General features: G+C 43.5%; 1 protein-coding gene across 1 annotated transcript in view; it reads right to left on the bottom strand.

Moving 5' to 3' along the window:
* The window catches only part of Ppargc1a (PPARG coactivator 1 alpha), a 629633-nt gene that overhangs the window by 437878 nt on the left and 173987 nt on the right, over positions 1–17768 (bottom strand). The window contains exon 2 of the mRNA XM_075943563.1: positions 11145–11209. Coding sequence (XP_075799678.1) covers positions 11145–11162 — 18 coding nt within the window. The 5' untranslated portion in view covers positions 11163–11209. The remainder of the gene's footprint in view (positions 1–11144; positions 11210–17768) is intronic.

The following is a 17768-nucleotide window of genomic DNA, read 5'->3' as shown; positions in this document are numbered from 1 at the left end:
CATCACTAGGGAGGTATACCTTCTAACTATATTTCAGGTAGAATTGGCTTGCTTCTGCTTCTGCTTTGTTTGGAGTTATTGTTGATGGTGGTGGTGTTGATGGTGGTGGTGGTGGTGGTGGTGGTATTTTTTGGATTTGTTTTGTTTTTGTTCTTGGTCATATCCAGGGCCTCACACATTCTAAGCAAGCATGTTACCGATGTGCTTTGTCCCCAGCCCTATTTGAGTCTTGGAGAATATGGATTTGGGGAGATTTACTTCCTTCTTTTCAGTTGCTACAACTGAATATCACAGACTTGATAACTTACTAAAGAAACATTTCTTACAGTTTTGGAAGCTGGGACATCAGTGACTGAAGAACGGAGTCTTCTGAAAACCTTCTTGCAAGTAGGGACTTTTTGCAGAGTTCCAGATTGATAAAAGGACAGCAAACATGCCAGAAAGAGCTGTTTTGATAATGATGACATAGTAAATCACAAAGCAATTACTTCATTCATGAAGGCAGACTCTTTATGACCCAACTCCCAAAGGTCTCACTTCTCAAATGTTATTAGCAAAGGACTTTGGGGGTCAGAGTATCAGCACATGAAGCCTCTGAAGACATATTTAGATCATGGCAGAAGGTCTTCCTTCCCCAATATGAGGGCTATAGTAAGAATAGAGATGTGCTAATGAGCCCACTGCATGTGAAAAACAAACAAGCAAAAAGTCCTACCAGAACTATTTTCTATTCTATAAGACACCTACTTGAATAATGCTCTTTGTCACCTCAACTCACCAAAAATGTAATACTAAAACAAAACACCTGCTCAGAATGATAACCCAGCAGGCCTTACAAGAAGAACACTTGGTTTACATCATTAGATAACATACATTCGGACAGAAAAAAAAACATGAGTGTGAAAATACAATAGAAGGAATTTTTCCAGCAAAGACTATTTTTTAAGTTTGCACTGGTCTAGTAAAATTCTACTTGCCTTCCAAGCATTCTAGTTTATGAACTGCTTCACTGTATTCCAGCAGATAATTACCCCTTTCATTTTCTATTCCAGCTTGCCACTATGACGGCAGTAAAGTCGGTTTAATTTAAAAGTCCTGAAGATGCTTAAAAGCCAAACAAGTAACAAAACTTACATCAAAGAGATTGGCTATCTACTTGGAACCATGCCTGGGCCAGGAACGCAGATTGCCAGCCGATGGTAGTGCTATGAACCTTCTTTGGGGCAGTTAACAGGTTGAGTTGAGTAAGTGAATACAGTATGGTGCCTCAGCAGGTAAAATCCCTCACTGAGGTTGTGTTGGTGACTGTGGTTCTGTGAATGGAGTTGCAGGGTCTCATCACTTTCTATCATTGTCTCCCAGCCTACAAATGGAGCAGTCTAGAGGGAAGAGGTTGACGTTCAACATTTGTAATACTTAAAACAAAAGCTCCTTAGGGAGAAAATTGCCTAGCTTCCCCATTGTGCCCAACAACTCTCTGGCTAGGCACAGAGCTGTCCCCTACAGAAGACACCTGGGGCATGATAAGAGCCATCCCTGGAGGCAGGCATCCAATAGGAACAAAGAAAATACTTGACCTTGTTCTACCCAAATTCAAGGACACCCTCTAATTCTCACAGAACCCATGGATTTCCTCCCCCAAAAGGCTCATAGAGAAAGATCTCCACCTCACCACACTTAAAGCAAAAGGATTATTCCTAAGCTTTTTGCCCACTGTTTTCTTTTGGTAATCACAGAGGAAGAAAATGTCATGCCCTCCCACAAGAACCATGGCACCTCTGTCTTGAACCCAGCTGTATTCAAGATTTACCGTGTGGCCCTGGGCAGCTCATTGGACCTCACTGGGTCTTAATTTCTTCATCTGGAAAATGAAGATGCTATGTACATCACCGGCACAGCATCTCAAGGTTAATGCAGCGGGCTGATATTGAGACGCAACTGAATGGGGGAAATAGTTAATTCTGGGAAGGAAGTGAGGCACAGCAACCCACACTTCTGGGTGCGGATAGCATGTGCAAGATCATAGCACTGAGCCCCGGGGTCAGTCACGCTCATGAGGAGCGCAATAAGCCGTTCACAATGCACCACCTGGAGTCTTTTATTGTTATTGCCAAGTGGAGTTGATAAAAAAGCAAACAAAGCAAAAGGTCGAAGGCCTAGTTTATCAAAAGTTATTGATACAGATTGCATATTGACAAGCAAAGGTCTGCTTTTAGATTCACATCAATAAATCCATTTCATAATACAGTCCACTCCCAACACTTGGCCCCCAGATCCATCCATCGAGATATTAGAAATCCATCCCGCTTTGCCTGCAGTCTGTCAAATGTCACCACAGAGCGCAGAAGCCATCCTGCCAAGTCTATATCCTGAACTAAGTCCCAATGGAAACTTCCAGATATAAATAACTACTATGCACATGCAGGGAAGAAAAACAGCTCTCAAGTCACACCGCTACTCTCTTTTTACCCTTTCACCTAGAACAAGTCAAAAGAAGGAAAGAAAATTATGTAGTTACTGTCCAAAACCACCTAAACCCAAGTTTAACCAATTCCACTTTCAAGTTACTGCGAAGACTCTCAATCCGTGGAGCTGCATTTGGGGCACGGGCAGAGGTTCTTTGGTCATGTTTCCACTGGCAGTCCCTGAAGCTTTGTCGCCTAGGTTCACACTGGGAAGCGACATCTGATGATACTGCATGTCTAATGTTCTACCTCCTTATGGGCAGATGATGGAGATGTTAAGTCCTAAGGAAACACCAGTTTACCAGGGGGGAGAAACTTACTCCCCAGGAGTTTGTATGACACAGGAAAGTGGTATAAGAAAGCAGAAAACTGAACCCGAACATGGAGCTATCCTCAGGTAAATTGTACAGAGCCAAGAGTACACAACGTAAGAAAAATCTCATCACCTCCCTGAGCCTGAGTTTCCCCGATCCTCAGCAAGTGAACAGTATACCATATAATAGATACGATTCCATAGTAGACACTCAATAACTATTTCTTCAAACAAAATTGAAACTGATAAATCCTGAATAATTAATATCTCCCATTGTCTAAAGGGCAATAGTCCAGTGTGAATATATATCCTTTACCCACCAGATCATAAAAAGGCTGGAATAGACAAGGAAGAGATGAGGATTCTTTTCCTCAACCTCAGACAAAGGAAATGAATAAAAATGGATAAAAACGCCTGGGATATGTTATGTGTGTGTGGGGTGCATGCATGTGTATGTGTGTGTGTGCATGCGTGCGTGCATGCGTGTGTGTGTGTGCGCGCGCGCACGCACACGCGCACGCATGTGCCTTACACCCAGGAACACAGCACTGTAAATAAAGCTAGAGCCTAAGGCAAGGCAGGCACCTCTATTCCAGTTGTAGGGCAGCAGAATTGCCCACCACTGCTTGCCTTTACAGGGAGTTGGCTCCATGACCGCTGCTTGCGATGTGTGAGCTAACACCTGTGCTCACTTGCTCAGGGAGCAGAAGGCCACTTTATTATTAGCCTCAATCAAGCTGTTAAAAACAGAAAAGCTGCTGCAAATATGAAAGCCTAAGCAAAGATTGCTTTAAGATTATCCAGGCTTTGGGGTGTTCTGACCACATCTGAAGGGGAGACTCAGGGTAGACACAGGTACCTTCCGGGAAAGTTGGGAAGTAAATTAACATGCTACTGGGAGAGGGTTTTAGACCCTTTGCCTATTGAGTTGCATTAAGCATTTCGATTCTTGGGCCATAGTCTCTTTAAAATCTATCTTCATGCAAAATTAAAAAGATGGCGAACTAGTTAAAACAAGAAGGAAGAAGGGAAGAGGAGGAAATATAAATCAAAAATATCTGGTCTCCCAGTCTCTGTAAATTGGCAAGGCCATGGGGGGATTTCTGTGGCTTCCCAGTGGCACATGGGGGATGGAAGCGAACTTCCCTCCAGCTTCAAAGTCCTTCCTTCCCTGAGCTTCCAGGCAGGGTGAACCGACTGCTTCTGTCTCCAAAGTCAGAGAACGTATTGCCATTCCACATGCCTGTGTTAGAGGACACGACATCCCAGGTCCCCTGGGATCCCCAATCTATTCCTGCCGCTATCATTCACTGCCCTAGAATTTCCCAGGCAGTTCATTTGGGAACCACCCAAAGGGCTTTCATCATATCTGATTGCCTGCCTCTATTCCTCATCTCATATGGCTCATTAAATCAAGTTACTTTGTAAAAAAAAAATAGTTTTACTTGTAAAACCTTACCATTTTTGCAGGCGCCAATATCAATAACAACATGCCTTTTTTTTCTATGTTGTGATCTTTTCTTAATGTGGGTAGGCTCATTATTATTGAGACAGCATAGCAAAGCAATTAGGAGAACAGATGCCACATGTTCAAATCCCAGCTCTGTCCCTACTAACGTTGTGGTATTGGGCAACTTAAATTCTCTGTACTTCAGTTTTATGTGTCATTAAATAAATAATACCCATCTCATAGTCACCATTTGGATTGAACTAATTAATACTGGTAAAAGGTTTGTGCCATCTAGACCCTCCCATATGGACAACACTTTCGGAAACACGAAACTAGGCAAAAGACCATCTGTCATCCTCTACCACAGTTTATTTCCACTGTGGTTCCTCCTTGGCATAGCTGCAGGAGCCATTCTCCTGCCTCAACCAAAGCCAGAGCTAACCGACAGCAGATTCAACAGCAGGTTCACCACTAACACAAAACTTAAACACAAAGGTAATGGCAGCCACTTACTGAGCGTCGATTAATTTGCAAGGGCTGTATGCAATACTTGCCCACAGTCACCTATTTGAGTCTCCATTCTGGCCCTAAGAGGAAAACCCTGGTTTCAAGAGCAGTTCCCACTCCTTGTAACCAAGAGTCAGGCTTCCAACCCAGGATGTCTGACTTCAAAGTCTGTGACCATGTCATTGACATTGCCATAAATTCCCTCTGTCAAGAGCTCACTCCACAGCCCAGCTCTCCCCACTCAAGCACAAGCCTCCCCCTGGTTTAGTAACTCTACACTGTAATATAATTCTGTTTGTCTGCCCCTTGATCCGGCTCCATCATTCAGGATGACTGTTCCCACTGTATGCATTTTGGAAGCAAAGCATTCTAAAATTCCCTTGAATTTGAAGAAAAAAAGGGGAGTTTACAGTACACTAGACTGAACTTAACAGTTTCTTTACAACTCTGGTCATCTTTAACAACACCAAATACTGTCATGTTCTGTGATGTAAACATGACCGCAGGGCAAGCTTTCTCCGAGTGGTGCAGGGTGACTGTTAAAAACCTTGACTCCCGAGCCCCTCCCCAGATCTATTGAATCAGAACCTCTGGGTTAAGGGGCAGGAATCATTGCAATTTAAGAACCACCGCCTTAGGGGATATACAGGCTTCTGACCCTGCTTAACACTCCCAGATACAGCGGGACCCTGGTTCTTATGTCTGCTTTTCATGCTTTTTCCAACCTCTCCCACCCTTCAGTTTGACAGCTTTCTCTTTTCACTGCCAAACGACATGGCTGGGTGAACGTCTCCGATTTCTTCTCCTACCAACCAATGTCACGACTTCTAAAATGTTTTTCTATAGCTTTAACACACTTCCTTGTAAGCTGCTAGGCAGATGCCCAAAATGAAGCATATCATCTCGGAGCTATTTGACGGGCATGAGAATGACCTGGGTTTCCAAGACTAGTCCCCTTCCCTCTTCCCTGGCCTCCATCAGCAGCACCCGGGAGTCCTCACACCCCGCCCCATACTCTTAGGGCTTTCCACAGAGAACATGTAAATAGCTGTCTGGCATGTCTTGTCATACTTTGTGACAGACACCTTATTTTTAACTAATGGTCAGGAGTATCAGAAAAGAAGGAGGGGGTCATACTCATTAGTCACTGTCATCCAAAATCCCTAGTATAATTGTTTCAGTTTGAGGCTACACCCCCAACGTCCAGCAGAGCCACTGCGGTGTGTCTGGAAAGCCGCCCTTCACAGTGGATATCCGTACTGTGGAAGGCAGTGATCTCTGTACTCATAATTAGACTCCCACCTACTTTTGGAAGACTCTCATGAAAACCATGGCCCAGGGAATTTGCCTTTAAAAAACTAAAATTCTTCCTCTGTAGAAGAGAATGTCACTGCATCCAGAAAAATCTCCTAACCTTTAAGTTTTAGTTATCTTGCATTGACCACATTCTAAGCATGTTGGTGTGCAATCTAAAAATAAGATTCAAGAAGTGAGTTTTAAACCGTGTTGTTAAAAATGGTAAGGAAAGTTCTTTTAATGCCCCAATTGACTTTCTTTCCAAAATTTACAAGTTGGAAACACAGAACTTAGGAGGTAAATTTAACACTACGGATATAGAGTCAGAAGACGGGTGGCCTGTTGGGGAGCTCTAGTGTGGTGATGGGAAGATGGAAGATGTTGGGAATTGGGACAAAGTTCAAAGTTATATATGACGAACAGGACAGAAAAGAAACTTGGTATATATGGGTTTAAAATGTCCCCAGGGACTATTCTTTCAACTTCTGTAGGTTCGAAATTCTTCAAAAATAAAACTTGACGGGGAAAAGTTCATATGCATACATGAACAAGAAAGAAGCCAATGTGTTCAGCCAGATGGGACGTTGGTGAGAGATGTGACGCACTGAAGGCTCAAGGACTACGGAAGCACTTGTCTGATCCTCAGGGGACAGTCGTTTTTATGGTCTGGTACCTATACACCTATGCATCTCAGGATTACCCTCAAATCAAACAGTAGTAAATAATCAATATTCACAAACTGGCTGTGGCAACCACCACCAACTCCTAAGGAAAAACAGCTTAAAGCCCATTTTACTGGTGTCATTTAATCAGTGACCCCAGTTAGTGCTAAGCAACTCCTCTGTGACAGGAACCTACCCTGTGCTCCTAAACTGCTTTGAATTCCAAAGTAAATGGTAAGAAGCCCAGTTGTTTATGATACAAGAGACACAGAGGACAAGCCAGTTCCTGCCATCAAAAATACCTTTGTTCTGCACTGGGTACTATTTTGATAACTTTGTCACCATCGCTATCATGGTCATCACCAACATCCTCATGCTTCTAGTGGTCAATTTCCCAATTCCAGTGAACGATTGCCAGTCAGGAGTTGATACCATCTGTCGTTATTTCTTTGACATCATGAGTAGCGGATTCAACAAATATTCCTTGGGTGGGTAGAACTGTAAGTCTCTTGTTTTGTTCTTTACCTGAACACTTGCTATAGTTCCTGTGAATATGAAACCTCACCCTGGACTGCCTAAATAAAATAGCCACCATCTATTGGAGACCTATGATGTGCCCAGTGCTTCCTAATGTCTTCCCATATATTAACCCAATTACACCATGCACCACACCAAGATGTGAGTAATAAGTGTCTTCTTTTACGTGTAAGCAGAAAGATAAGGCTATCTTTTTCCACTGTCACTCACCTAGAAGCCAGCTATACTGTATTTGACCTCTACGAGGCTCCATGGAGCTATCTCACAACTACTACATGGAGTGGGCCTCCCTCGGTTGACCGGCACACTTGTTCAGGTCACCTTTCGCCCATGCTATATGGAAGGATCTAAGAAGCACCACGAGGACTTTCAGAGAAACGATCCTCAGTCCGCATGGCCTGGGCAGGCAGGTCAGATCTGGGGAATTTCCTGCTTGGTTTCACCTTCCTAAATACAACTGACTAAAAATAACCTGCAAGAGACATGTCTCCAAAGGGCGAGGGGAGTCACAACCGCTGCCTAGGGGACACGATGAGAGAGGATGAGCCTGGCTTTCAAAAATACGTCGTGTGCTTCTCAGCATCAGCAAGTTGTGTGTTGTGATGAGAAAACAAAGCTTCCAGTTTTTGGAATTCCATAGTGTATTTAATTATGCAGTTAAGTTACTGTATTAACAAATACTAGAGCACAGCGCCAGTTGCTGAGATTTGGAGAATTTAGAAGAACAAAATTTATTCTTTCCCCCGAATGATTACTTCTCAAGAGTCCATCCATTTTTCTGAATTATGGAAAGGATCCTATTTTGAACCACTACATTAAAAAATATTAAGCAAGCCAGACCCTGACTCTTGCCAGTCCAAATTTAATCCCAGTACTAACCAAACATATTTCTGGGGAGAAACGTCCACGAATCCACATCATGTTTCCCCGTGAATGTCTTTAGGTTCTTTTTCGCTTTTGAAATTCCGATAAATATAGTGTAAATAGAAATTTAAAAAGTGGTTGTCCAAATTGAATGTTTTCAGTGATGTGAACACAAATGCATTTCTGTTCATTTGCTTAATAAGGATTTATCCCACAAAGTTCATAAATCAGGCTGTAAAGCCTGGAGCACGCCATCAAAACATCAAAAATAGGTGTTCTGTGATGCCTCCGTTACTTCAGCAAATGTGAAACGCAATCATGCAAAATTAAACATTCCATACATTAGCTATTCATTCCCTAACTCTCTCCCTATACGCCAAAATGGGCTATCACACTTTTGAGTTTAAAGGGACAGAAAGGGAATCAAATGTCTTTTTTTTTCCTGGAAGCCTTACAAGTAATAGGTCTTTTCATCTAGAGCTTTTCAGCTAAGAATCACCAGGCTGCATACACATAAACCGTAATTAACCCATACAGTCTGTGACATCCCCACCCAATGGTAGCTTTCCTTGATGATGGAAAAGCCATCCTTCTATTCTCTAGGCCAGAATGTGGTCCAGGCTTTTTACACATGATGTCTCATTTCCTTGTATGTGACTAAGAGGTACAGTCTGGCAGAGGAAAACCCTGCCATTTTTCCCCAACAGGTAACAGTCAAGGACAACAGACTCTGGACCCTGACTAGCTCACACTTAAAACTAGCCACAAAATGGGTGAGATGAGGCACGTGACTTCCCTGGGCTTTGGTTTTGGAGTGGTAAGATTTGGGATCTTGTCAGCTCATACACCACAGGACAATTGAGATATAATGAACGAGTACATGTAATTCACTTCAAATGCAGCCTTTTCTTTTATCATCCAGCCTTAACAATGTTAACAGTTGGTATCAAGTCACTTACCTATAACGCCTGACCTTTTAAATCACATCACAATGACCTCATGGGAGTCTCAGCATCTTCCCACAAGGCAATGGAAGCAGAAGCTTTTATTCCAAATCTTCTCATGGATAAGGGGATTTCAGACAGGTCCACCAACACTCAGAACACAAACTCACCGGAAACCAGGTTAGCATTATTTCCACTGTGCCTCCTTCTACCCATAGAAAGCTGGCTGACTGGTTCAGACAGGTTCCTGCCTATTTTGTGGGGGAGTAAGGGGGTCTTGTTTCAAAGGAGACATAAAAAGCATTCTGCTGCCTGCCAAGGCCTGTCTTGCATAGCAAAAAAAGATCCCGATCGGCAGAAGACAGGACAACAAGACGCCATCATCATGATTTCTGCTAACTATGAAACGAAAGTTAATTTCATGGTTTGCATCCACGGACAAAAAGGTTCAGAGCTGTTTAAATTCTCTTCAGCCCAATGACAGTTAGTAAACAGAAGGCTTCGTGTTCTAATGCTTGAAATCACCCTTCGGATCTCAATATATTATTTATGCACTCAGCTCAGAGTGAACAACGACTCTGAAGTAGGTGAGTGGTCTCGCTTAGGGTGAACTTTTTTTTTCACTCTGACAGTTACTTTAAAACATCAGTAAACAACCTTAATTCACTTCTAACGGATTAGTAGGCTGCCGCTGTGTCTACAGGAGGCGAGCAGATTGTATTATTAACCAAAACAACTTTCTCCCTGTCAGTCATCTGCACCTCACAGAAGGATGTGAGTCTCCGGTCCTGATGCTCAAAGCAGTCCCAGGGCACACCTGCTTCTGCTTCCGGACGCATCTTCTGAGGTAGCTCCCTTCCACTTTGGACTAGCTCTCTTGACTCTGAGGTGTGGAGTGGGGCCTGGAGAAGGTAGTTCTCAGTGCTGCTTGTCAAGAAAGATATAAACAATTGAGAACCTTTGCAAAGGGGCAGGCTCTGGGTACTGTGACGATGAGCCTCCATTTGGATAGACGTTAACCTGAGACTAGCCTTCAGAGATCTGTCATGAATATCTGAAAGGATTTCATGTTTACAAGGGAAGACCTATTCTTGGTAGGGATGGATAGTAAAATTAAGATTCAGGGGAGGTACCTTGAGAATGGAGTTGTCATCAACTCAGGGAGAATGAATGCTGTTGGTAAAATTCTGCCCTGCTGCAGAGACACTCAACCATTAGAGAGATGGAGCCCTTAGAATCGGCCAACAGATGTAGATGCTACAGACTCATACTAGAATCCCAACGCTGAGCATGAATATGGACTCTAGGAACTTCGTGAAGTCCTTTGGGTCAGGAGTTTTTTAAAGGGTGCAATCTGCTCTTTCAAAAGAAAATTTCATGAATTAAGTACTGGGCACATAGCCAGCCAGCTTAGGATACTGGTTGATTCAGAAAAATAATAAGATCCACCATTACCATGGGCAATTTTAGTAAAATAGCTGCTGGAGGACAATTCTACTCCTGCCCCACTCCAGGGTTGGATGGCCTTGCAATGTTTGCCTTCCAATGGATAAAAGGCAACTTCAAGTCGCCTAGACAGCAACCAGGTGTGAGAGGGATATCTGCACCCATCTCCCCATTCTCTTTGGCCTCCTCCCCTCTCACAACGTCTGGAAACATAACACTTAGCAGACCATCTAGTTGGCATTTATTGTCAAGACAGCACTCACCCTTATAGAAAACAGCCTCTCTTCAAGATAAAAACTGAGGGCTCAAAACACAAGCGCAATGCAATTGGTAAGGAGAAAGAAATGAAAACACCTTGAATTTATATCAAGAGTTTATGGCAACATTTTTACACACTGCGCAGACATTTATTATTCCAAATTATCTAGTCAAATTTATATAAATTTACCGCTCTTGTAGAAGAGATTTTTTTCCTGTATCTAACATCTAGATAAAACATTTGAGAGGTCAAAACCATTAAATTCCTCAAAGACAGTCAGGTTATCAATATCTGGGTGTGAAACATGGTGTTACCGAATCCCCGATACAATAAAAACAGACATCCGCTGTTCGCACTCTGGAGCAATAGAAAAGAACATGACAAGAATGTGGTATACTTACAAAGTACCCTTCATCCATGGGGCTCCAATTTTACCAATATTAGTTCACTGATTTTCGCAAAAAACCTGAAAGGCAGAGGGTAGGTTTGTGTTACCCTCACTTTGCAGATGTGGACATTGAAGTATAACAAGGAAGGGGGTGCATTATAGGGCTATTATGGTGAGGATAGGGGAAGGGAAGGAGGAGAGAGTTCTAACTTTGGTCTTCCATATTACAGTATGACATGCTCACCATCCCTCCCTTGGAGACTGATCTTCCCATGTGATTCTTCTCCTAACCTCGACTGACACACAGTTACCCCAGGGAAAACAGTGGTGAGGGAAGCCCCAGGTTCTTAAATCCCCAACCCCAACATCCATTTAATACCCTGGGAGGGCAGGAAACACGTCTCAGGCTCAGTTTAAAACATGGTGGGAAAATAAGATAGACAAAATGTAACCATCCAACTAAAATTTGGCCTGAAAAGAATGTTTCTGCTGCTCAGTTTGTTGTACTTATGCTCACATTTCAGCATATGGACTTGTGTTTAAAGTACATTCCAAGGGAGTCAGAATGCTTCAAGTAGAATCTCACAACATTTTTAGAAGGGTGTATTTTTAACAAATCTTTCTAAGACATCACGTTCTTTCTATCACTCTCGAGCCATTGTTCACACATTTAAAAAAAATGATATTTATTTGATTGTTACTACAAGTAAGTTTATCTCCACATGTGATTTCTTGGGACACACAAGAATGTGAATGACACGGGCCTTGCCACCAAGACATTTTTAATCCTGGGGCTTGGTGATGTTAATATAGATGCAACCACCATGATCAGAAAGCTTGCAGAATGTTCTTTCAGCTTCTGGACACTCCTGGTGAGTCATGAACACTCGTCTCAGAAAGATAGTACCTTCATGGAAAACTCTTGAGAAAGATGAGCTTGGGTTCTTCATGTGCGTCACGCTATCAGTCATGGTAAGACATGCTTCTTGGAAAATGTGAATCTAGTGTCTTCCCAAAGCCTATGACTTCAGGGTCACAGTATCACATGCTTTTCTCTGTACTCATCCATGCAACACGGACCTCTTTTCTCCTCAGATGGCCAAGTACTTCCCCACCTCCCACACCCGCCTTTGCGTGCCCTCCACTGCCACAGCGCCATTGTAGCTTACCATGTCAATTCCAGGGGTCACTGCCCAAAGACCCCCCTCCCTGAACCCTCCTCCAAGCACTTCTAAGGAAGCCGCAACCCATCACACACCTCTCCCTCCCTCTTTCTCTTTCTTTCTAAGATGTATCATGCCCTAAGACTTATCATGCACCTAGCATATATATGGGCCCATCTCTTTGTTTTTCTATGTCCCTCTATTACAAAAGGAACTCCACCAAGCAAGTCACATTTGATCTCTGAGGAATTTAGGACCAAAAGAAACCACATGCACAATCAACAGTATATGGGTAGTCCCAGGTCCTCCTTTCTTCCCCGCCTCTTTTTCCTCTCACAGGGTACTGTTGTAATTAGTAATGAAAGAATGTCAAATTTTTTGCACCACCCCTCCCCTGCAAAAAAAAAAGATAGAAACTTTTCTAACATTCAGTGAAATGGTTCAAAAGAAAGTATAATAAACATCCATTTTATCGGGTATTTTTTTTTTCTTTTCTTGATCACTGGAACAAAAGCTGGGTGATGTCCTTGCCCGACCAGCTCTACATGAGCCACTCTGCAAGCCTCACCTCCTCTTCTCCCTGGCCCTTTGTTTCTCAATATCTGAAGTATGTAAGCTTCTGGTGCAAATTTCCCAGTTTCCTCCTAGTTTGGAAGCCAAGGAGATCAATGATAGGATAATAGACCAAACCATATCCAAATCTTTTTCATCTTCTGATTTAATAACACCAACTAGGTGCAAATTTACCTGAAGGTCTAAAGGTCACCATTCCATACCAAGCAAAGTCCCCCCTTTAAGGGGGGACAATTTGATCACCTTCATATATCTAAACGCACTGGGGTTTTAAAGAAACGGCATAGCTATTTCTGCCAAGCTGTGCGCCATCCCCCGCTATCACACCACTAACATATGACAGACATTCGAAGAACGATGCCGCCTCTGCCACGTAAGGGATCTTCAGTCACAGACACTTCACTCGGATCTCTAAACAGACTTCCTGTTTGCTTCCACATTAATAAAACTCACACCTTCGCCAGTCAGAATTTTTTTTCTTACCCAAGCATCTGAACATCCAAAGAGATTTAGAAGCAATTAACGTTCACGAGTAACAGAGCGATCAACATGGGAATTACTAATGGGACTGGACAGAATCCAAAAGCTGATATTAGGATAATAGCAAGTCTCTGACATAGGTTATGGTGCTAATTCTGCAGGGCTGAGCTTTGGTTTGATTTCAGTGGCTTTGTGGGTTGATGTCACAGTCATATAAGTCTGTTCTAAATAAGGTTCCCCACCACCTACAACATAGATGTTTAGTTTTTAAACTGCCAGTGAGAAGAAGGTACTTTTGCATCGTTACGAGACAACCTCTGGCATTAATGGTACACATTGAATTCAAGTTTTTTTTAAATTGCCAACCTGACAAAACTGCTAAAATGTCATTTTCCCCCATTTTGGGTCTCTAGACCCTTTTCACTTGCTAGCTTTTGTAGCTAGAGGCCACAGAAATAATAGCTATGGATTTCTACCTTGCTTCTCCAAGGTAACTCTTTCCACTTAACGTGTGTGTGTGTGTGTGTGTGTGTGTGTGTGTGTGTGTGTGTGTGTGTGTGTGTGCGCGTGTGCGCGCGCGTGTGTGCGTGCGCACGTGCATGCAAGTTCATAGATCTCTGGAACACAAAGAATGGGACACATCTATTCTTGGGAGATCTGGTCCGGTCACCTGATCAGTTCTCCAGATTTAGTTTCATAAGAATCACTCTAGAGCTCAGTCCCATCTGAACATCTGCCACTCTACCCCCCCCTCCAAGGCTAAGGGACCATTAAGGAGGAGATGAAAAGCTTATGACAGACAGGTCAAAGAGGATCCCTGCAAATTGATGACTTTGGATCACAGCAAGGCCATCACACTCAAGGGCTCACAGCATCTGGGGTGGCCAGCACAAGACTTCTACAAGATCAAGCTAGTCACTGTTCTAGCATGGATAAGGAAGGGGCTCACAAGGTCTGCTCCTAAGTGATGTGCTACTGGGAGTTGGTGGATCTAATGGGAGTTGGCAGCTATCGTGGAGGGAGGGGCATTTTCCTTTAGGAATATGATGACTAGTAGATTTCTGCTCTAGTTGACTTTCTGTTGCAGAGACAAAACACTCTGGCAAGGAGCAACTCGGGGAAGGAAAGGATTGTTTTTGACTTACACTTCCAGGTCATAGTCTGTCATTGAGGGAAGTGGGGACAGGAACTCAAGCAAAAACTTAAAGCAGAAACCATAGAAAACAACGCTTGTTGGCTCGCTCACAGACCCTTGCTTGTCTAGCTTTCTGCTACAGCCCAGAACAGTGTGTTGAGGAGATGGTGCCACATGAAAAGGGCAGGGTCTTACTACAGCAAGAAATTTCTGCAATAGACATCTTCACAGGCCAGTCTTCTCTGCACAGTCCCATAATCAACTTTCTTCTCTGGCGATTCCAGATTGTGTTGAATTAACCATAAACGCTACTTAGGTCAGAGGTCCATGCTCCTGTGGATTGCTTATACCTGTGTGAGGGTAGCACTAACTGAACTAACTGGATTAAAAAAAAAAAGAAGCGGGAAAGGGGGAATGTTGGGATGGGGGGGGTCGGGGAGAAAAAGAGGGATGGAGATGAGTATGATCAAAATACATTGTACGTATCTATAAAATTCTAGATGAATAACAACATAATAAAAGCTATTTTCTAAAGCATAGTAGGGGTTGAAGAGGTGGCTCAATATTTAGGAGAACTTGCTGTTCCTACAGAGGAGCCATGTTTAGTTCCCAGTACTCACGTGGTGGCTCACAATCATCTATGATTCATTTTCTGACATCTGTGGGTATTGCACACACGGGTGCTTATAGACATGTAAGCAAAATACTCATATACACAAAATTAAAGAACTCTTTTCTAAAGCATAGTGTACTCAAAGGCAGAGATTAAATAATTTGGGAGTTTGGGACAAAAAGAAAAACAAAAGAAAACAAAACAAAAGGATCACTCCAGAAGTCAGAAGTCCACTCCCAACTTCCCAAGCCTTCGCCCTGCTGGGAAAGCCCCCACATGGTCAAGAGTGTTTCAGTTAGTCTTGCCCTGCTCTAACCTGCTTCACTCATTGCTAAAATCCATCACAGACACCTCTGTTGAGTACTCCCTCTTTGCCTTCCATTGGGCCAGCTTCTTGAATCTCAGTTCTGGCATCTTTCTCTTACTTGGTCTGATAAACAAGTAGTTCCGCTCTTAGGGTCTCTGCCTCACCTTGCCTACTCCCACCTCAGGGTCCTGGGCAAATTCCTTCTACAGAGAACGCCTATCTCATTTAGAGAATGAGCCTATTCTGGTGATGCACTTTGTACATATTTGTAATTTATTTTATTTATAGTATCTATTTTGTTTATTTATTCTGAGTGGTCTAAGAAATGAACTGTGTGCCTAGAAAGGATTTTCATTGTTTCAACTGCTTTAGCATTAGACATCATCCTGTAATTAGACAGATACGATTCTTTTGATTGTGTTTCTGTTTTGGTTTGTTTTGGTTTTTCTTTGCTTATCTCTATTTCATTTGTGCTATCTTCCATTTCCCTGTCCTCTTAGCTTGGCATTTCTGGCTATTAAGAGAGATCCTTCTTTATAATCTAGCATTTTTATTTTTATCTCCGTCTTCCTACCATGGATGCCTACCAAATATAAAGTGTATCTCTCTCTCTCTCTCTCTCTCTCTCTCTCTCTCTCTCTCTCTCTCTCTCTCTCTCTCTGTGTGTGTGTGTGTGTGTGTGTGTGTGTGTCTGTCTGTCTGTCTGTCTGTCTGTCTGTCTGTCTGTCTGTCTGTCTGTGAATGCATGTGGGGGCCAAACTGAGATATCCTTCCTCAGTAGCTGTCCACCTTGTTTTCTGAGACAGGGTCTCTCAATGCCCTGGGACTCACCAGGAAGCTAGGACAGATGGCCAGTGAGTTTCAAGGATTCATCTTTCACCAGCTCACCAGCTTTGGGATTATAAATGCCCATCACCATGCCTGGCTTTTTTTTTTTTTATTTAGGTTCTGGGTATCAAATTCAGGTCTTGATAATTGTTAAGCAAGCATTTTTTTCTGACTGAGCAATCGTCTCAACCCCCATATCTACCCTTTAAAGTCTCCCTTCAGACTCTAATAGAACCAGCTCCTGGGGTACAGCCTGCCACCACCAGGCTGTGTGTGTTCAAAGCCTACTTTAACAATTTTAACCCCCAGGATCCAGATCATCCGCAGACTCATTCTTAGGGATCCCCTGTTTTATCTCTGGAGAGAGTCCTTTAATATTCTCTGCAGGTACCCTCACTGTGAGAAGGCTCAGTATCTCAGAGCCTCCCACCTCCCACAAGTCAGACACTGCCTCCCCTCCCCAGGTAGCAGCAGTTGAGATTAAAGTGCTTCTGGGTAGTACTAATCCAATCAGGGCTGGCTCTTCCTGTCTCCTCTGGTGGGGAGGGAAAACATCTTGGCAGAATGCCTTTCAACTTGGCTCTGCTTTCCTCCTGGGGTCAGAGGCCTGCGCTCTTTTCTGATGGTTCTGCAGAAAGGAAGGTGGCAGTCACCTGCCCCGCAAAACCATCCTCCTGCCACAGTCATGACTGACGGAGAGAGAAATGGGGAGGGCAGAGAGAAAGAGACAGGGCTGAGCTCTGAGGAACCGGCAGGCGGGGGCCAAGGGTGCAGAGTCATGTAGGTTTTTTCCCCTAAATATCAAAGTTGAAAGAAAATCCATTTTCCACATTTAACTCTTGCCTGAGCACCACACTTGCCTAAGCCCACCCAGTTTACCAGACAAGGATTCTTCAGGGGGGTCTTTGCTTTCCTAGATCCTCCAGCTTCTCTGATGAAACCCAGGGACCCTTTCCAAGAACGGCCTATGGGGCACTGTAGAGAACATGAATGATACTGAAATCTCGTTCTGGCCTGGGTTAAGAACACCCTAGGGAGTGGAGTGGTTTGGGAAGATGGGCAGGTGAGCTGTTAGGAGGAAGAAGGGCTTTGGAGTTTTGGAGGAAAGATCTCTGCTGTGGAAGTTGGGGGTAAACTGGAAAATGGGGTGTTGGCCTTCTCCACTGCCCTGTGGCTGCCCCTCTGCCAGTACATGAGATCAGAGCTGTATCTGCGATGCCCCCAACCCCCTGCACTCACCCAGAGCCTTCAGCACTCGGCTATGGAGCAGCTCCGAATGTAGACTTGCTTTATTTACAGCCCTAAGTAGATTTTAACTACTCCTGAGAGAGACGTAGACGAGTAAAGAAAGCAATCTGAGGAGCTTTCAGGAAGCTGAGGTAGTAGTGAAAACTTGCCTTGGACAAGTTATTCCTTCACCACCTACTTACAGAGTCTCTACTGCAGATTCACAGTGGCTGGCAAAGGACCTAAAGACCTTTCCCACACAGAGGTAATATTCACGTGTGAGGACGCAAGCCAGGAGATAAATGCATGTG

This window comes from Microtus pennsylvanicus, chromosome 12, assembly GCF_037038515.1.
Source record: "Microtus pennsylvanicus isolate mMicPen1 chromosome 12, mMicPen1.hap1, whole genome shotgun sequence".
NCBI lineage: Eukaryota > Metazoa > Chordata > Mammalia > Rodentia > Cricetidae > Microtus > Microtus pennsylvanicus.
The sequence above is the reverse complement of the archived record's forward strand: the minus strand, read 5'-3'. Positions and strand labels throughout refer to the sequence as shown.